A 22,617-nucleotide genomic window follows, 5' to 3' on the forward strand; every position below is an offset into this window, starting at 1 on the left:
GTATTTATACACAATTATTATACACAGTACACACACATATTATGTAAACAAAAACTTTTATTCTACAAACGATTAATCGTGAGGCAGTACTAATTGAGTTATATTCAACATATTCATAAATCTGCGTATACAAAATGAGGCAATGTTTGAACTGCGACCTCTAGTGGTGAAATTAGGGATACATAACGATTAATTACTAAATTCAATCACACCATCACAGATACAGATGTATATAGATATGCATTCGCAGTTCTTAAAGCATATTAAAACACCATATAGACACTGTATAAAACTTTTTTTTTTCCAGAGGGGGACTTTAGGTTGGGTACATTTTGGGAAGTTTTATTTAGAAAACAAACGGGTTTTATCTAAAAAGTTAAATGGAGGAAAAAGCTTTGTAGCTCAATATCTCAAAACTTCTGAGAATGCAGCTTATTAAAATTTCAAGGTGGTGGCGATAAGGCAAAGTTGATAAGGGCCACACCTCATTAACCATAGCTATTTGACATTTTTGCAGGTCAAAGACTGTTTAACATCCCAAGCTCCGCAAAAGTCAAAGTTTGGGCCAGTTCTCATAATAAAAGTGTTATTCCCTTTGTTAGTTATTCTCGGTTCACATTCCAAACGTCTTCACACTCGGTCATGTTGATAAAAAGTTAACAAAACATAAAACATTAACATGATATAAACACTCTGATATCTGCGATGCATCAACTGTCACAGTACATAGGCACGGCAACATTTTTGGAAACTGATGTCTAAAGTGACTGCTGCAGAAACTCATCACACTTGCTGCTGTCTGTACTGCAGACTGATAGGTGGCTTGTACAGCCTGCAGGGAACACAAAGCATCTGGTCACCATCATAAATGTAATGTTGCCTAGCACCTAAAAACTTTCCCTCACTCTTTTACTTGTGTACACACTCGAAAAATTGCTGGGTTATCTTAGGACAAATCCTTTGGGTTGTAATTTAACTTTTGCTGGGTTGTTTTAACCCATTGTTGGGTCAAAAATAAACATTTTCTAGGTTCATTTAACCGAGTGGCTGGGTTTGTAACCCATCATTAAAGGCCATTAAAGGAATAGTCATTATTTATGTATACATTTCTTTGTTCTGCTGAACACAAAGGAAGATATTTGTAGTCAAGCAGAAAACAGGAGCACCATTGACTTCCATAGTTGGAAAAACAAATACTATGATAGTCAATGGTGCTCAAAAGCATTTTTTTTTACTAACCTTGCTCAAAATATCTTCCTTTGTGTTTTTACAGACCTGTGTAAATGTGTTTGTTCTGCCGAATGAAGATATTTGTAATCAAGCAGAAAACAGGAGCCCCCTTGACTTCCATAGTATGCAAGTCAATGGTGTCATTCTTCCTGGACGCGTCCTGGCCAGGACCTCGTGTGCGTCCCCCAGAAGTCATATCTGTTGACCACACACGTCATTGATGTTTATTATTTCAGGTTCTATTTCAGAGAAGCAATGAATGAAACTACGATTGTATATCTGATGTTGTTAACTGAAATGTAAGAACCTTAATGACGTGTGAGGTTGACAAATACAACTTCTGGAAAATGCACCCGAAATCCTGGCCAAGACACACGCGTCCGGGAAGAATGGCACATATGGTAATCATAGTTGTTGTTTTTTACAAACCTTGCTTACAAATATCTTCCTTGGTGTTTATACAGACCTGTGTAAATGTGTTCTGCTGAACACAAAGGAAGATATTAATCAACCAGAAAACGGAAGCACCACTGACTTCCATACTAGGAAAAACAAATACTAATGGAAGTCAACAGTGCTCAAAGTGTTATTTTACAAACCTTGCTCAAAGTATCTTCCTATGTGTTCAGAAATGTATACTTGAGAGTAAGTAAATATTGACACAATTTTAATTTTTGGGTGATTTATCCCTTCAACATTATCTAAAAATGTATCTGTGCATGAAAGTTAGCATGTGTGAATGGTTAAATATATATATATATATATATAAAAAGGAAAATTATGTAAGAAATTTATATAAATTAATCATAAAATGGCCCAGATATGTCACTAGACATTAAGAAATAATTTTCATTTCAAATACTAATATCAGGTCTGGCCAGGATATTGTCTTTTAAAAAGTGGGGTTGCAGCCCTCAACTTATGTTTATGTTGTCATTTTGTGTATTGGCCACCAGTTGTGTGATTGCAGTACCAGTTTTAGCCACAAGTTTTGTGATTGCAGTACCAGTTTTGGCCACAATCCTACATACTGTTCCTTTAACACTTAGCAGGATACATTTCAGATGGTGTACTATAAAGAGAGTGATATAAAATAAGAGGATAAAATGGGAAGTAGGCAGAATGTCCAGTGTTTCTCAATTGGTGGGCCCAAAGAGGACTTTAAAGAGGACTTTAAGACTTAAAATTATTTAAAATAATATTTAAAATGTATGACATCTGTGTCTTTATGCAAAGCACTAGAATATTATTGAATAGAAATTGTGGGGTGAACTTCAAGTATTGTGGACCAGGGGCGGAACTGGGGGGGTGGCTTCTGGGGCTCAAGCCCCGAATGGTTTGTCAAAAGCCCCAAATCTTTCATATTTGTAAAATGAATTAATCCAGTATGAAGTTGAAATAAAGATGTATAAATTAATATGCTGAATCTTCCCACAGTAAACACAATTTTCTACGTGTTTATTATTACAGTAAAAGTGTATATTTATAGTTATGTGATATAAATACTGTTAAATAGCATCAACTGATATATTATCTGCATGGCTAACTGCTAATGTTAGCGCTGTGCTCTGCTGCAGCTGCACAATGTCGTTGGTATATTTAGTACATTTTGTGGCGGTTTCCCGGACAGGGATTAGACTAGTCCTAGACTAAAATAAATGTAAGAGCTGTTCAAACCAGTGCTCTGAACCAGATATTTTCCCATTGGGTTGGTTCCAAACAGAAACAATATTTTAACATTTCCGGTTTTCGGTTTAACCCTTTAATTGACGTCCCTGAACCGGTTAGAACAAAAAAATAAAGTTCCTGAACCGGTTAATAACATTTCATGCCAGCTGTGGGACATACAAATAAGTAGGCTGATCATTAGGACATTAAACTTAAATGATTAGTCTACATAATTTTCTTTATCTTGCCATCAAACATTAAAAAAGGCTACAATATGTAAGTGGCATAACTGTAATTCTGACATGCCTACATTTGTTTCAGCATTATACATGAGTTAAAGGAATAGTCTACTAATTTTCAATATTAAAATATGTTATTACCTTAGCTAAGAATTGTTGATACATCCCTCTATCATCTGTGTGCGTGCACCTAAGCGCTGGAGCGCGCTGCGACGCTTCGATAGCATTTAGCTTAGCCCCATTCATTCAATGCTACCATTTAGAGATAAAGTTAGAAGTGACCAAACACATCAACGTTTTTCCTATTTAAGACGAGTAGTTATACGAGCAAGTTTGGTGGTACAAAATAAAACGTAGCGCTTTTCTAAGCGGATTTAAAAGAGGAGCTACATTTTATGGCGTAATAGCACTTTTGGGAGTAATTCGACTCGGCGCAGTAACACCCTCCCTCTCCCATTATGAGAGGGAGAAGGGGAGCGGACTTTTCAGGCGAGTCGAAGTACTCCCAAAAGTTTACCAGAGTAAATAAAAAATACTGCTACACAAAAATAAATCTATTAAAAGATTCTATTATGTTATAGAATAAAAGGGAAAAGTATAAGCTACATTTACTTTTTTGGCATTGTTGAGGAACTTTGATCTAAAATTAGAGCAGCCCAGATTAACTCTTTCCCTGCCATTGACGAGTTTTAATTAAGAAAAAATTGCATTAAAAACATGTTCCTGATTATTTTTATGTTAATCTGCAATACCGCGATTATCCACTAGATGACTTACCCAATTTATGAAAAAACTGAAGCCAAAATGTTATTTATTAATTTTAAACTCTATGTATGTTTTGATAATCGTTCTGAATCTGATCTCTAACAAAATTCCTTCACAAAAATGCAATTATTTAAGCTTTTTTGCTAAATAATTTGTAATGTTAAAAGAAAAATATCCATATTTTAGAGTTTATAAGCAGAGAAAAAAAATATAGAGGATGAAACTTTACCCCCCGTTTTGTATGTTTGTTTATTGTTTATTTGAAAGCAGAGAGTCTGTTCTTTCATTTTATATATTTGTATGTTTATATATTTTTAGAAGATAATTTTTCTCAAAGGCATTTTGTGAAAATCACAAAGAAAGGCTGGCGGGGAATGAGTTAACACTGTGTGAAAACATTAATAAAAGTACTTTTCTATACTGTAACAAAATAAATTTCAAGATTAGGGATGCTGTTTATTCCAAATTTCTAAACTACCTTCCTTATGTAACTGGATTACAGCAAAAATATTTTGCTAATTTTTGGATAAGAGAAGTTAAAATGTTATTGTCAGAATTTGTTATGTAACAGTTTCAAAATTATAATACAGACAACACTTTGATTAAAAAATTGGTTATAAAGCTGCCATAAATGGTGAAAAAATATCCATGCCTTGAAACCCCTAGATTTGGGCTAAGCCCCCCATGTCTACAATATCATTTTACATGAGTGGAACTTTTTGACTTCCACTGATACGAACACATTTATTGCCCCCCACTGGTACACTTTCTGTATAGCAACCAAGAGTAGCTTCAAATGAATAGTTCACCCAAAAATAAAAAAATTTAATCAAATAATCCTTACAAACTCTTTCTTTTGTTAAGCTGGAAGGAAAAACTCAGAAAAATGTCCTGTTTTTACTTACCCTCATGTTGGTCCAACTTTCATTCTGTTGATCACACTAAAGTATTGAATTGCTTCAGAAGACTTTCATTTACTGAGTGAATCTAAAGTCTCCTAAAGCTATTCTATACTTATTGATCACCCGTTCCGTTAAACAACACAGAGTTCGGAGAAGGCAGGTGTGTTAGATTCGTTCGACGTCTAAGTTAGACATTAGATCTAACTGTCACGTTATTGTGTTCACACCCATTTAATTCTCCAGTGATATCTATTTCCTACACACTAGCAGGTGCAAATTAAACCGCACTTAAGGGTTATTTCTATAAAAACTACCACTGTTAATCAGATCCACCCCAAACCCCCCCGGGTCAGTGGTTAAAGACCCCGACATGCCGACGGTTACCTGGGAAACGGGAGAAGATAGAGCATCTCTTATAAGACCGATGATAACGAGACACATTCACTGAGGGCGAAAGGGGGAGAGAGAAGCACGTAGAAATGGGATTGAGGTTTAGAAGATGGTGGGTGGTACAGGAAAACGTGAGGAACAAGATACAGTGGGCATTTATGAGATACACAGAAAGACACAATACCAACATGAACCCTCATAATAACCCTAAAAGATGTCATCAAATGAAATATTTTGGCACTAACTGTCCTTTAAAATAAGATACCTGATCTCTAATACAGTATCTGCACTTTGCATCTGTAGTCATGTACGTTAAGTTGGACTTATAACTTCGTAACTTTGCATGCCATAACATAATCTTTATTGTATATACACACACACACGTGTATGCCTATTTGCACGTCAGGTTAGATGCTAAATGCATTTCATTGGCTTTATACTTGTACTCTGCACAATGATGATAACCTAATCTAACCTTATTTAAAAGGAAGCTGTCGACCTACTAAACAAGGCCACTAGATGGGGATAACTGACTGCTTTATTTATTACAAAGTCTATAACAAGAAAAGACGGGTGGTCTGTAAAAGTCCCAGCATCCCTCGTGAGATCATTTATAATTTTGAGTGATTAGTGGCAAAGCCGAGCATCGCTTTAATGTCACGCTGTTCCCATCTTTTCTTAAACCCTTTAATAATGTGGTGTATAGGATAATGCACACAGATACAAACATGACCACCTACCGCTTGCCCACACACAGACACAATTCAGAAATGTAGTAGATAGTCTTTAAACAGACTATATATGACTGTATTTCTTCAATATCATTATTTTGTTTAATGCATGCTGATAATAAATATTAGGAGGTATGCAGCCCAAAAATCCCATTTTGAAGTCATTGTTGAAAGCGGACAGGAGTTTAAGGATAAAAGTGTTGGTTGTCATAGTGTTCCTGTTTGCCTCACCTAATGCTGGAGCACTCAAAGCCATGACACCATAGTAAGAGAAAGGTCCGGTTTCAAACTTCATATTTTCATTTCCAGCCTCCACTTCCACACGGCCCTATGCACAAAAATAAACAATCATGGGTGCTTTAACAAACAAACACATTAGGCAAGCAAATAACATAAATGCAAACAAAAATTTTAAGCGACAAACATAATCTTTAATAATCCAAAATTCCCTTTCAATGTCTGGAACAGAACTTTTAAAATTCCATGATATTCCAGAAATGTTATGACCCGTGGGGACCCTGAGTGTAGTATTTAAGTGGTTGTTCAGCAAAAAATATAACAGGGTCATCATTCACACACCTTCATGTTCTTCCTAATAATAAAGGTCCCATTAAGGGTCTTTGTCAGGCTTTATATTCTATTAAAGGATTAGTCCATCTTCTTAAAAGAAAAATCCAGATAATTTACTCACCACCATGTCATCCAAAATGTTGATGTGAATTATGTTTTTTGAGGAAAACATTGCAGGATTTTTCTCATTTTAATGGACTTTAATAGAGCCCAACATTTAATACTTAACTCAACACTTAAAGGAACAGTATGTAAGAAATTGATATCAATTAATCATAAAATGGCCCTGATATGTCACTAGACAATAAGAAATCATTTTCATTTCAAATACTTATATCACTGACAACAGCAGTCCGGCCAGGATATTGGCATTTAAAAAGTGGAGTTGCAGCCCTCAACTGATGTTTATGTTGTCATGTTGTGTATTGGCCATCAGTTGTGTGATTGCAGTACCAGTTTTAGCCACAAGTTTTGTTATTGCAATACCAGTTTTGGCCACAATCCTACATACTGTTCCTTTAACAGTTTTTTTCAACGAATTTTCAAAGGACTATAAACAATCCCAAACGAGGCATAAGGGTCTTATCTAGCAAAACGATTGTCATTTTTGACAAGAAAAATAACAAATATACACTTTTAAAGCACAACTTCTCGTCATGTAGATCCGGTCGTGATGCGCCAGCTGACCCCACGCAATACGTCATGATGTCAAGAGGTCACAGAGGACGACCGCGAAACTCCGCCCCAGTGTTTACAAGTGTCTTGAAAGAGGACCGTTCCTACGTTGTTGTATGTCAACTGATACTAATTCATGTCTTTGTGTCAGTTTATTGTTTACAATGGTCCGCAAATGTGCGTTTTATATATGTAACACGTGACCTCCCTACGTCACTACGCATTTACGTTAGGTCGCGCTAGACCGGACCTAGACGAAAAGTTGTGGTTTAAAAGTACATATTTTTTATTTTTCTTGTCAAAAATGACAATCGTTTCGCTAGACAAGACCCTTATGCCTCGTTTGGGATTGTTTATAGTCCTTTGAAACTCCGTTGAAAAAAACTGTTACGTGTTAAGTTAAGTATTAAATGATGGGCTCTATTAAAGTCCATTAAAATGAGAAAAATCCTGCAATGTTTTCCTCAAAAAACATAATTTCTTCTCGACTGAACAAAGAAAGACATCAACATTTTGGATGACATGGTGGTGAGTAAATTATCTGGATTTTTCTTTTAAGAAAATGGACTAATCCTTTAACATCCACAGAATAGTTATCTGACGTCAAACAGATGTACAGACTATAAGAACTTTAACTAAAATGACATGACATCACTGCGAAGTACCCTTTGTTGCACCTTTATTTTTAAAAGCGTAGGGTAAAACTAAAAGAACTGCATATATACTTTACTACATGCTGTATTTAAAGACTTCTGAATCCACACTATAGGCTCTATCATACACCCGGCGCAATGCAGCGCAAGTGTCTTTTGATAGTTTCAACCCGGCGCAAAGATCATTTCCGCGTTTAGAGCCACGTTGTTTAAATAGTAAATGCATTTGCGCCAAATTTTGCACCCATGGGCGTTCTGGTCTGAAAACAAGGAGTGTTCAGACACATTGTTGGCACGTTGCTATTTTGAGGCAAGTAAATAGACTACGATACGCAATTTTTTTTTGTTATTTAATGAGCACGCTATGCGCCTATAAACGGGACGACAGCGCGCGTTTGCTTATCACATGGATGCGCAGCAGCACATTAACGTTTTAAAATATAAAAATAGGATTCAAATGTAAAAGATTATTATTGAGTCTCTTGGACATAAATGAGGATCGATTATGAGACGTTAGAAGGCATAAAGAGCTGCTTCACCTGCAGACTGGTAAGTAAATAAATGTTTTGCTTTAAATAAATCTATTTTTAAAAGTTTTATATGCTACCCCACGGGTTTATTGTATATGATGACTCTGTACCTGTGGATATGGTGAGATGAGAACCGTTTTTATGTAATGCTTTTTAAAAAAAACATGGCGCTGTCCGAGTGCTGAAACTACTGAGCCCCTAAGGTGACATTGGAGTCAAAAAATCGAACGTTTAGTTTCATGAGCTTATGTGAAACTTTCATGTGCAGAATTGTTTTAAAAAATGTAGTTTCGCGTGCACACATGCAACTTTCTCGTGCACAAGTGAAACTTTCTCGTTTTGCTTTTACGTGTGTGCATGCAAAGTTTCGCATGCTCGCGCGTTACTTTTACATGCGCAGGCAAAACTAAACACGATAGTTTCACGTGCGCATGCGATAGTTTCATGGGCGCACGCGATAGTTTTTATGATTGAAAGAAAACGCCTTTTAAAGGTTTTAGTAAAAAAACACAATTTCAATAAAAATGAAAACAACAAAGAAATTTAACATTATTCTTGAACTGGTTGTCTTCTTCCTTCGCTTAGTTTTTCAGTTTACAAAGGGGCGGTTTCCCGGACAGGGATTAGACCAGTCCTAGACTAAAATAAATGTAAGAGCTGTCCAAACTGAAAACAACTTGCACTGACATATCTTAAAATACATCACTGCCCTTTGTTTTGCCTCAAAATGCACATAAGTAATGTTTTTAGTAAGGCACGTTTGTTAAAACTAGTTATATTTCCTAATTAAACTAAGTTCTAGTTCTGGCTTAAGCTAATCCCTGTCCGGGAAACCACCCTGAAGTCCGTCATCTAAATAGGAATTAAACATAGCGCCAGGTGCAACTGGCTTTTAATGGGTATGAGAGCTGATTCTCTCATTGGTTTATTGCATGTTACGCCCAAAACACAGCCATTACTCATTAGGAGAATAGGAGCAACCCTTTTAGGCCGTGCGCTTGGCGCAAAAACCATTTTCATGTCATTAAATTAGCAAAAGTGGAATGCGCTTAGATCGTTAAAATAGGGCCCTGTGCAAAATAATTATTTAATACTTAGTTATCCATGTTTTGATTTGCACTGTTGCATACTTCAAACCAGATTTATTTCTATAGCGCTTTTCTCAATTTTGCATTGTTGCAATGTAAGTAAATATACTGTAGATAAGCACAGGCAGTAATAACATTAGAAACGGTATAGAAATCAGAAAAAAGACAAATTATGAACTATGTTCTGTTGTATTATATAATACACAGTGTTCAAACTTAGCATGTTGTGATCATTAATGAAACACACAAAGTGCCGTTCACGATCACTGATGTCAATTCTGATGCAATGTGTCCGGATGAGGCATATTTAAACATCTAAACACAAATGATTTTCAAGAGGAGGGTTAAATGTTCAACAAATAATGGTTTAAAGCACCACGTCATTATATGACTTCAGACGTATTTGAATATATAGACGAATATAGTCAAATCCAAAAGCCATCAATGTAAATGCTTGTCTCTGTCTAGGTCAACAATAAACATTCTCGAATACACATACAGCCAAGAAAAAACAAAGATTACCATTACTATAGAAATCTTTTATGATGATATAATGCCCTTTATAAATAACTAAATTTTGCTTTTTAGAAAAACATGTTTATGATATTTTTTTACATTTTTTGTTCCATTACCCATACTTTAGTAAATTGATAAAAATTGTCTAATTTTACATAAAACACACATATTTATATTGATTATATTTATACACTAGTCAACATTTGAAGTGGATTAAAACCTTTCATAAACCTTATCTTAAAACCAATACCCAATAACCATTCCTGTCATTTGATTAACTTCCAATGTTGACTAGTATATACATGTATTGTATTTGTTCATAATCTCATGATAAACACAAATAAAAAGTCAGAATTGTATTGTTTTATTTATTTAGTTTTTGTTTCGTGTTTGTTAATCGATTAATTATAAAATTTACTGAGATTTTATAATGTTTTAATTTCCTTATTTTTTATCACAAAAAAGCCCCCATCACCCCTGGGTGCAATCTTCTCACACAATGTGCTATAGAAAACATTTTCACAAAGTTTTCATATTTAGCAAATTTTACCAAATCCATATCTACTGTAAATATAGGTTTTCTCCTACTTTAAATCAACAAATAAAAAAAAGTTTCCAAAACAAATTAATGAAACGGATTTGACTTACACACAAGTATTTTGTCTGAAAGTGTCGCCAGCTCAGAGTCTATTCAAAAACACAAAAGGTGGCCAGACGAACAAATGACCACAGAGTCGAAAACAAGCAGGTGTTAAACAGACTAGGAAGGCCACGGCTGAATTAAAACGATAAGAGTGTGTGAGTGCTGACCGAGAGGAATGTGAGAACCGCAGAACAGTAAATCCTCTCTTGGACAACAATGACGCTCCCACACACAAGGTCGAAAAACGGGCCGAACACCACCGAGTGACTGATATTACACAGCGAAGAGCACAAAGCATCTCACTGTTGATACACACACGCTTGTTTGCAGGGAGGATATTAAAGCAGCCACAGTGATTCCTGTTTTTCTGGAAAGAGCAGATCAATTACACGAATACGAACTGACCTTGCTGAGACAACCTGCAGGGCAATGAACAGAAATTAAGAGATGGTCATTAAATGGTCTGTCCTGACCTTGGGCTACTTCATACACAAATCCAACTCATACCATTTGAGAAAACCGATTACCTCAAACTATTTACGTTTTAAAACACATACATATGAGTACTGCGAAATTAAATATAAATGCATATGTGGAGTTCAAAGTTCTCATATTATATGCTTTAAAACGTAAAAGGTTTAAGACAATTGGTTTCCTCAAATGGTTTTACTAATCAGGTTTTGGAGGAAGCAACATATTGCAGATCATATTTGTGTGTTGGCTAAACAAAGGGAAAAGTTTACATTCGTCAATCATAAACTTAATGCATGTTTATGTATAGCTCAGTGGTAGAGCATTGCGTTAGCAGTGCAAAAGGTCATGAGTTTAAACTCAGGGACCACACATACTGATAAAAAATGTATAATGCACTGTAATACTTTGGATAAAAGCGTCTGCCAAATGTAAATGCTTGTCTCTGTCTAATAGTTTGACAATAAACATCTAGATTAACACAGCCTAGCAAAAAAAAAGAGATTTCTTTTGTTACAATATAATAGTCTTTACAAATACCTATATAGAAAATGTGCATTTTAGAATAAAAAACATGCTTAGCATTGTCAAATGTTAATTAAATAAAGTCCCAAATATTCCCAAAGTGGTGTTTTACATTTTATAATAAATTAAATTTATTTTTGAATCTTTACTAGTGAAAATGTCCACCTCGCTCTTGGGTCTCACACAGTGATTTACAAAACTTTTAGCATTTTACAAGAAAAACAAAAACATGCATTTGTTAATCGATTAATTAATTAAAGTCCTAATTATTCCCAAATTGAGGTTTTGTAATATTTAGCAAACTTCTGGGGGCAAATTTGTCACTAAAGGTACATAAAACCCCAAAATAGTTTGCATTTTCAAGATTATAAGGTTTTATAATGTTAAAAGATTTAATTCATTTATTTTTTCATCTTTACTACTAAAAAAGTCCCCCTCGCCCCTGTAAATGCTTGTCTCTGTCTAATAGTTTGACAATAAACATCTAGATTAACACGGCCTAGCAAAACAATATATATATTTTGTTACAATATAATAGTCTTTATAAAAACCTATATAGAAAATGTGCATTTTAGAATAAAAAACATGCTTAGCATTGTCAAATGTTAATTAAATAAAGTCCCAAATATTCCCAAAGTGGTGTTTTACATTTTATAATAAATTAAATTTATTTTTGAATCTTTACTAGTGAAAATGTCCGCCTCGCTCTTGGGTCTCACACAGTGATTTACAAAACTTTTAGCATTTTACAAGTAAAACAAAAACATGCATTTGTTAATCGATTAATTAAAGTCCTAATTATTCCCAAATTGAGGTTTTGTAATATTTAGCTAACTTCTGGGGGCAAATTTGTCACTAGACCCCAAAATAGTTTGCATTTGCAAGATTATAAGGTTTTATAATGTTAAAAGATTTAATTCATTTATTTTTTCATCTTTACTACTAAAAAAGTCCCCCTCGCCCCTGTAAATGCTTGTCTCTGTCTAATAGTTTGACAATAAACATCTAGATTAACACGGCCTAGCAAAACAATATATATATTTTGTTACAATATAATAGTCTTTATAAAAACCTATATAGAAAATGTGCATTTTAGAATAAAAAACATGCTTAGCATTGTCAAATGTTAATTAAATAAAGTCCCAAATATTCCCAAAGTGGTGTTTTACATTTTATAATAAATTAAATTTATTTTTGAGTCTTTACTAGTGAAAATGTCCGCCTCGCTCTTGGGTCTCACACAGTGATTTACAAAACTTTTAGCATTTTACAAGAAAAACAAAAACATGCATTTGTTAATCGATTAATTAAAGTCCTAATTATTCCCAAATTGAGGTTTTGTAATATTTAGCTAACTTCTGGGGGCAAATTTGTCACTAGACCCCCAAATAGTTTGCATTTGCAAGATTATAAGGTTTTATAATGTTAAAAGATTTAATTCATTTATTTTTTCATCTTTACTACTAAAAAATGTCCCCCTCGCCCCTGTAAAGGCTTGTCTCTGTCTAATAGTTTGACAATAAACATCTAGATTAACACGGCCTAGCAAAAAAAAGATTTATTTTGTTACAATATAATAGTCTTTACAAATACCTATATAGAAAATGTGCATTTTAGAATAAAAAACATGCTTAGCATTGTCAAATGTTAATTAAATAAAGTCCCAAATATTCCCAAAGTGGTGTTTTACATTTTATAATAAATTAAATTTATTTTTGAATCTTTACTAGTGAAAATGTCCGCCTCGCTCTTGGGTCTCACACAGTGATTTACAAAACTTTTAGCATTTTACAAGTAAAACAAAAACATGCATTTGTTAATCGATTAATTAATTAAAGTCCTAATTATTCCCAAATTGAGGTTTTGTAATATTTAGCAAACTTCTGGGGGCAAATTTGTCACTAAAGGTACATAAAACCCCAAAATAGTTTGCATTTTCAAGATTATAAAATTTTATAATGTTAAAAGATTTAATTCATTTAATTTTTCATCTTTACTACTAAAAAATGCCCCCCTCGCCCCTGGGTGCAATGTTTTACATGCAAAAATCATGTAAACTATTTGCTAATATATTAATCAGCTGCTAATCAAATAAAGTAATTCTTTTAAATACCAAAATGCTAAATGTTTCCTATATCACCGTGATATAGAAAACATTTGTTTTAAAACTCTAAAATGCAAAATGTATAATAATCAATTTATAAACTGTTAATCAAAGTTGAAAATATTTGACTTTTGCCATATTTAGGAAATGTCTGGGTGGGGACAAATTTGTCACACTCCCAAATGTTAATGTGAATTTTATAATTTTATAAGACCCCTGGGTGCAATGTTTTTATACAAAGTGATGGATTTATTTTTAAACATTTAAAATCAAGTCCCAAATATTAACAAAGGGGGTTTTTGTTGCGTTTAGCACACGTTTATCTAGGGATGCCCCGATCGCTACTGGTCGATCTCATGAACCGATCTTTCTGTTTACTTTTGTCATCACAGGGCTCCTGAATGTGGCCACAATTGGAGACGCAGTGCGAGCATTTTTACAATCTGTTGCTTATGTGCGACCTACAAATTTGAATGTCTTTTTCGACATGCGCTGGTCCTAACAGCGCGAAGCGTCTTCACATCCCTTCAAACAGCGTACACAACACATCGCAGACAATTGCATCCTCATGCCGAGTTTAGTATTTGCATGCATTTTAAAGTTTTGACAGTTTAAACTTTCATTTTACCCACAACTGCTTTTGTCCGTGTACACCTGACATGCACGCAAAAAGACAGCCTGTCATCAATGCATGTGTACAGAGCGATCTCTCTCACGTCTTAAAGCTACAGAAACCTATAATTCATCTCTCAGTAAAATCACTCTCTGCTCTTGACTGAAGAACTGTTGTAGTTTATACGAATGTGTGTATATTTAATTCATACACTAAAGACTGTGAAGTGTTTTAATTTCATTACTTTTAACAGAAATAAGCCTTTTTAAAGGCATATTAAATTCATTGGGCATTGGTATCGGCCAGTCATGAAGACAACAAATCGTTACTCCGTATCGGCTGCAAAAATCCTGAACAGATCATCCCTACTTTTATCAAATTTATCTCTAAAGCTATTTATATCTAAAGCAAAAATAATTTTTACATTTCACAGGATTATTTATATGATTTTATACATTTTAATTTCTTTATTTTTAAATCTTTCCTACTTAAAATGTCCCAATTTACCTCTGTGTGCAATGTTCTCACACCCGGTAAGACTGCAATTCCAGGCGTTTGGGTTTTGTAAATAACTGAGGTGTTGAAAATAATGTTTATTTGTGTGCGTGCGCCTACAGATGGTCTCTGGTTAGTTTACATCACTCAATAACCTTCCTCAGCATCAGAACTGTCAATAATTCACCGTCACATTACGTGGGAGGCCGAGCACGCACTTCAAAATTACTGTGTGTGAGAATTAAAAGTCTTTGTCTGAGTAACTAACAACAGTACTTATGTTGTGCAACGATCATCTTTCAAGTATTTGTGTGCAGATAATGCGACCGCAGCCTCCCGCTCTCTGAATTTTATCCCACGCTCAAAAAGTAAGGTGCATCATATTTTTTGTGGGGTTAGCTCATCCAAATGTAAACATGAGTCTCATTTTGTGTCTTGAGGTTTTTCGCGTCTTAAAATTAGATTAAGTTTTTGTACTAACAATGCACATTAAAACAACAACCAATAAATGATGGTGTAGAGAGCAGTACTGCAAAATATGGTTGAGACGCACTTTCGACAACGCGAGTTGAAATCCAGGCTCAAAGTCCTTTGCCGATCTCTTACCCCTTTCTTCACCCTGTACTGTCTTGCTGTCTCCTTAAATATAATTGGTATAAATTCGTATCTCATTCATACATTTTAATATGTTTATGGGTGGGCTTCATTATTGCTTTTTCTAATAATTGCACGATTTGCATCGTATGATGCACAAGTAACATCACAATTTCATACAAAAGTTACAAATTCCTGTGAGATCAGGTTATTCATATAGATTTTATCCTGTATTGCTTCCAGTCCTAATTTTTTTTACTTCAAATAAAATTTTAATAAATTTCTCGACTGCAATTTATCCCCTTGGGCATAACATGGATCAAAGATATATGTGGGTGTATGTGAAGTGCATTAAAAGAAGTCTTTAACACAAAGACTGACACCTCTGAGAAAAAGCATGAATCTTTGATGAAGGTCAATCTGCCTGCTCTCAGCTTGACGTCTTGAAGGTCGTCTTTAACTGATGCCAGCCAGGAAAAGTCTCCATGCTGGGAAGTCTACTTGCAGGCACATTATTTATGAAATAATTATACGAATAATGCAGGAAATCCTGCAAAGCTGCTTTAAATTATAAATAATGAAAAACAGATGCCACACATATCTAATAGCATCAAACTGTTGCACTTTATAACATATTAATGAATTTCTTGGTATTTCGATATTTTACAAGAGCAGTTTGTTAATCACTGTTGACAAGTTAAATCCATAACAGTTCAAAGAACAAAGATCATGAATTTGCCGAAAAAAGAATCAAGTTTATTGTTGTCATCTGTGAGGTCTGCTAAAGCGGCGGGTGATGTTTAACCAATATGATTTGAATGAACTAATGATTATTTAGAGGACAATAACACCATAACAAACTTCAGAGATAGAGAATAAGCAACACGTTTTTATTGTCGAGAATCAGGTAGGTTTAGGGAAGGCTCCAAAAAACTATAAATATATATATATATATATATATATATATATATATATATATATATATATATATATATATATATATATATATATTTAAATGATATCTATATAATGTCTACTTTTACAAATGCAAAGAAAAGAAATAACTGCATGTTGATCTGATGCATTAGACAAACAAATCCAATGAAGTGCACGTAAAAAAAACCCTCTGCGTTAAAAAGTGGCGCAGATGGGACGCTGACCAAACGTCAATATGTGATATGTTAGAAATGAGAACGTGTTGGAATGAGGTAATGAATAATGATATACGTGATGAATAAAGTAGTTTTTCAACTTCAGTGAGGAGAAATTATTACTTTTAGAAAATGGTTAATTCTTTAAAATTCAAGAAAAAATTTTCTGGAGGAGGAGTGGGACAATACCACACCAAACAACCAGGCGCATTGTACCACAACTGATAAACAGAAGGATCAACTTAAGCGCTCAGCTGAAGAAACGCTGCCAAGCGCCCCAGTCCGCATCGTCTGCCGTTTTCAGCCGCATTTAAACGCTTCGGTGGACACAGGGCCTTCAGCACGGAGTATAGTCCGTTTTTGTATGTGCACGCGAATGTATGCGCACGGTCGAACGTACAGCCTTCGAAGTATAGTTTATTTGACTGGTACGTATACAGAGACGTTCAACAAATGCGCATTGCGACCAAATGCAGAGCATGGCCTGGGCTACATACTACATTCTCCTGTAGGCGCATGCGCGACCAGGATTTAAGAAATGTTATGCATGCACTCATCTGATGATGAAAATTGCACATGTACAATTGTACATATAAAAAATGGACTACACTGCGGCCTTTAGATTACAAGATCATTATCGCTAACTAAACAGAGACTACAGATGTAAGCTTTCCCTTATGTTACAAACATCGAATTCATAGTTTTAAACAATGTAGATTAGTTAATCAGCTGTGACTGCACAATTTTTTCAGTCTTTTTATACATTTCATACATCTGATATGTTAAAGCGGTCCTATGATGCGCTTTCAAATGTGGGAAATAATGTGTTTTCTTAACCCTAAACCATGTAAACATATTGGATTACACCAAATATGCTAGATAATGTCATATGACCCCTTTAATATATTGTGACTATACCATTTAATATTAGTATCATTTTCTGCAATTTGAAAACATATTTTGCACATGGTAGTATATCTGTATATAGTCCTTTCAGAAAAACACAGAGTTTTTTGTGATTGTTGCAGGCAAAAATCCTTGATCTTGCGGCACGTTTTCTTAAAAAATGCTATGGATTATGCGGGATATTTATGCAATTTTACTATGAAATTGCGGGAACTTGGAAAAATTCCGGGAACTTGCAAAAACTGTTTGCAGCTTTTGGTTGATGTTCATGTCGCGTAATAACATTACTTCATGCTACGAAAATGCGGGGATTATGAAATCATGCAAGCCCCGCATATTTTTTGCGCACGGAAATCTGTAATTTATGCTGCTGCATAAATATGTGGACGTTGGCTAATTATGCACTGAATCATGCGATCGCATAATCGCGTTTTTCTGGAGGGACTGATAATATATGTATACTATATTGTAAATACTAACTTATATCTTCTTTTTGTTCTTACTTAACTCATTGAACTACTTGAACTCTTTTGTACTACTTGTACTATTTTGAACTACTTGTACTATATTGCTGTAGTTTTCCCTATAAGCCTTACACTAAGCATTTCAATATTTTATTTTATTTTATTTTATTTCAATACAAAGTTTTACTTGTAAACCTGGATTGTCTTGTTTGCTATGTCTCTCAACCATATACTCAATTTACTGTGTGGTTCCAGAGTGTGTTGTCAACCACATGCCCAAAGCCTGTAGTCTTAAAGAGCTTAAATCATCTTGTCTGCCTAATTGGCTTTGGGTTTCTTCCATTTCCTGACCCAACAGCAAAGATAAGGCTTTGAGGAAAATCATATGGTGTCGTTACCTGCAGTATGAGAATGAAGTAGTCTATGGGTTTGCCACGCTGGTAAAGGAAATGATGTGGGGAACTCTTGTCGTTTTCATTAAATTTGATCTCCTGGATCACATCAGGGTGTTTAAGAATTCGTAGAAGGACCTTCTCAGAGATCTGAGATGGACTGAACAAATTAACCTCTGGAGAGACAAAAAAGGTTTTCAATAACATTTTCTTTAGCACCACTAAAGCAAGTTGCTAGCAATGCCAAAGGCCAGAGGGTTATGATTTTACTAAAAAACACACATATTTATAAAATATATTTAAAATAGAAATGTATAAAATGTGTATTCTTGTACCGTCAGTTAGCAGAGGGCTGTGATTGGTTGTTTACCTGTTGCAAGGAAGCGGTGAGCGGCCAATAGCAGCTGAGAGGAGATCTTGACTTTAGATTCACTCTCTTGTTTGAATGCCGAAAAGTCTCGTTTGTTCTTATTGTGTGCCACTTTCTTTCTGTTGAGGTTATCGGCTGCAAAGAAACAGAGAAAAAGTTTATGATAAATATTGGAAAGTGGTATTCAAAAAACATGCAACATTAAGATTTTACACTTACAGTGCTGTAATACTAATATATACTGTATGTTATATATTGCATAAACTATAGTATAGTAATAAACTGGAGTTAAAACATAAAAAATTGTAAGGTCAGTACTATTTGAACTCCATTTCTTTAAAGTTTGCATGGGTGGCATTTTAAAAGCTGAGTACATATCTTTGTGATTTAGAAAAACATGTGAAACCCCATGACACGTGGAATGGCCCACAAAGAGGAAGTATGTCTGTAAGATGCATCTCTATAAAGTTTCGAGTTTTTTAATGTTTCGGATAATAATAGTTGTACTTTTGCCACAAACATGTTCGACACAGAAAAACTTAAATACTGTTCACTTACTGTATTGGTCAGACTCGTCCAAGATTTCTGATTTGATGATTTCCTCAATGACATCTTCCAGAGTGACCAATCCCATCACTTCATAAAACGGATCTCCGTCTCCTTCATTGTTAACTTTCTGAACAATTGCCAAGTGTGATTTTCCTGCAAATAAAAAGAAACCATAAAACATTAGGTGAAAAAAACACACAGGGAGAATAGTGCAAAAAACACACAGAGACAGCTAAAGGTTAACACGGTTTACCAAAATGTGTACTTAGTATATGAAACAACCTGGAAATAGCATAGACATAACAACATATATTATGATAAGTAGCCGAAGCAGTGAAGGGCAAAATACTTTATTTATTTAAATTAGTGATGCACCGATGTATCGGCCGCCGATATTTATCGGCCGATTTTTGATGAATTTGAAACCATCGGCATATCGGCAATAGCACGAGAGAGGCCGATACCGATTGTTTATTAATTAACTGTATAAAGAAATCCATTATATGTAAAAAAAAATGAGTTAATTAATGTTATTAATAAAATAAATGCTGAATAGCAAAAACCACCTTTGAAGGTTGTCTTATTATATTTGTTTTAGCTTAATTTGTGTCCCTCTTATTATGTTGGTCAGTTGAATGTTAATTAGATCCAATCCATGTTCAGTAAAAATAATTAGATGCAAAAATAAACTAGCTAATAGACCAGCTGTATAGTATCGTATACAAGTGTTTAATATCGGTATCGGCCAGAAGTTGTCTGTTTAAATCGGTATCGGCCCAAAAAAATCCTATCGGTGCATCCCTAATTTAAATATAGTAAAATGTTACTATAATATATTTTACCATATTTTATTAAAACTATTTTTATCTAAAACTATTATCTATCACATTAGTGCAGTCAAAAACAGACAGTCTTCAACATTATATAGTTGTCTCACCTAGTATTTATCACATTTTTAGTTACTAGTTTCCATGCCAGTTTAGCTCATAAAGTATGCCAAAAGTGTTTAGATAGCCAAATGTGTTTAAAGAACCTAATATAAACATAAAAATATGAACCTATTGCAAGAAAACCCAACAATACCATGGTACAGTCATGGTATCAGAAGCTACTGGCCATGCACTTTGTATATATACCGTGCTACTGATTAATTACCATTAGGGATGCACCGATAAGATTTTTTGGGCTGATACCGATACCGATTTAAACAGACAACTTCTGGCCGATACCGATATTAAACACTTGTATATAATACTATACAGTTGGTCTATTAGCTAGTTTATATCTGCATCAAATTATTTTTACTGAACATGGATTGGATCTAATTAACATTCAACTGACCAACATAATAAGAGAGGCACAAATTAAGCTAAAACAAATATAATAAGACAGCATGACAACCTTCAAAGGTGGTTTTTGCTATTAAGCATTTATTTTATTAACAACATTACCTCATTTTTTACATATTATTTTTTACATATTATGCAGTTAATTAATAAACAATCGGTATCGGCCTTTCTCGTGCTATTGCCGATGGTTTCAAATTCCTCAAAAATCGGCCGATAAATATCGGCGGCCGATACATCGGTGCATCACTAATTACTAGGGATGAACGATATATCGGCCGACATATCGTTATCAGCCGATAACTGCTTATTTTAAATATTATCGGTTATCGGTCTGATAGCAAAATTAGGCAGATAAATGAAAGCCGATAAATTATGGATTATTTTGGTTTGTTGAACCATTTCACTTGCTCATTACTGGCCATGTGGAGTTTGATTGGTGCTTTTTGTGACATAGCACAAAGATGACACGTGTTGCGGGCTTAAGAAGAGTATATATATAGGCGCCCAAATATAAAGAGTTATCGGTTATCGGTATCGGCCAAAATTTCCATATCGGTGCATCCCTACTAATTACCATATTCATATACTATGGTACACATCATACAGATAATTACCACCAATAGATAAATACCAATAAAACATAAAAGAACGCATCTGTATTGTGATGGTGAATTTACTATTGCACCATGTTAAAAGCATTGTACTTCATATATAGTGTGGTTTTGTTTTGATATGATAATAATTACCATATTCATATACTATTGTATTTAAATAATACTTTGAAGTACATAAAAGAATGCAAATATGATGATATATGCATAAAAAACAACTACTGAACTCGGACATCCAAAAACATAATACGATGGTATATTTTTGTTAGTGAACAGAAGAACTTGTCTGCTTATCTGCAATCTCTCTGTTTGCAATCTAAGAAACATTTGCTCATGACAGGATGTAGATAAAAAAGACTGTACAGCACAGGCCTGACTTCATCGATCACACATTCAGACTTTCATTTAAATGTTGATATACTCAAAATTACTAGTATACTAACAAGTCAAAGACCAGTACACTCCTTTTAGCAATTCTCAACACTGTAATCACAAAACTAAGCAATAAAGTATAAGAAATAACATTTTTGAATTAGATAGTACTATTGTGTAATTTAACACCACTGGATCATTATCCAGAACAAGAACTATCCTATAAAAAGCTGTTATTTCACAGCTCCACCAAACACTTAGCCCTTAATAGCTTGGACTTGTATGAGAAGAGACTGTTCAGACATTCCCTTAAAAAATAAACAGGAAAGTGGTATGTAATCTCAAATAGTTGAGATTCCCCCAACTCAACCCAGTTTGACATTTGATTTTTCACAAAATTTAGTTAACTTGAAGTTACTATAAAAAGTCATTGCACTACTTGGTCACATGGAACGACTACCAAAATCAAATTCACATCATAGTCACAACAAAAAGATACATGGTCATGAACACGTTCCGGCCTGCCGAACAGGGGTGGAAACGTGCTAATGTAAACCTGCTGGGTCACATTAGTCTGTCACACTTTGTACTACAGGTGTGTCCAGGCTTAACTGGTCAACAGTTCAAAAGATGTCACACAATATTCAAATCATTAGGATATATTGAAAACAGAAGCATTTCTGGCTCAGTCATTCATCTTTGATGAACAGATTATATATCATCAAAAGTCACATTTCACTAGCAAAAAATGTCTCTAATCTTCAGAAATGTTAAATATGAGCAGTTAACAATTGTTTGCAAAAATGCTTTAAACAAACATATTTCCATGACCATGTCCTACAGAAATATCTAATTAAGGAAATTGTTTGCTGGGAAAAAAGGACATTGTTGATCTCATCAAGGCATTACATCACCATGAGTCATTGTGCTAAACTCGGCCGCTATCCCCAGAGTAATAAGAAACGACTTGAGAAACTTATCACACAGTTACATCAGTGCTGCACTACATACTTGTCTGTCTATAGCTAGCAGTTAAAGAGATACTACAGCC

At 34.4% G+C, this 22,617-nt stretch overlaps 1 protein-coding gene across 2 annotated transcripts in view; it reads right to left on the bottom strand.

Annotated features, from left to right (window-relative positions):
- LOC129439729 (metal transporter CNNM4) overlaps positions 1–22,617 on the bottom strand; it is a 46,090-nt gene that overhangs the window by 9,680 nt on the left and 13,793 nt on the right. Inside the window, exons 2-6 of one of the 2 annotated variants that reach the window (XM_055198491.2) lie at positions 19,244–19,387; positions 18,686–18,820; positions 18,322–18,491; positions 6,157–6,253; positions 5,189–5,248 (exon numbers count right to left, since the gene is read on the bottom strand). In XM_055198491.2, coding sequence (XP_055054466.2) covers positions 5,189–5,248; positions 6,157–6,253; positions 18,322–18,491; positions 18,686–18,820; positions 19,244–19,387 — 606 coding nt within the window. The remainder of the gene's footprint in view (positions 1–5,188; positions 5,249–6,156; positions 6,254–18,321; positions 18,492–18,685; positions 18,821–19,243; positions 19,388–22,617) is intronic. The other variant, XM_055198492.2, reaches the window with a different exon arrangement.

The sequence above is a fragment of the Misgurnus anguillicaudatus genome, chromosome 22 (genome assembly GCF_027580225.2).
Source record: "Misgurnus anguillicaudatus chromosome 22, ASM2758022v2, whole genome shotgun sequence".
Taxonomy (NCBI): domain Eukaryota; kingdom Metazoa; phylum Chordata; class Actinopteri; order Cypriniformes; family Cobitidae; genus Misgurnus; species Misgurnus anguillicaudatus.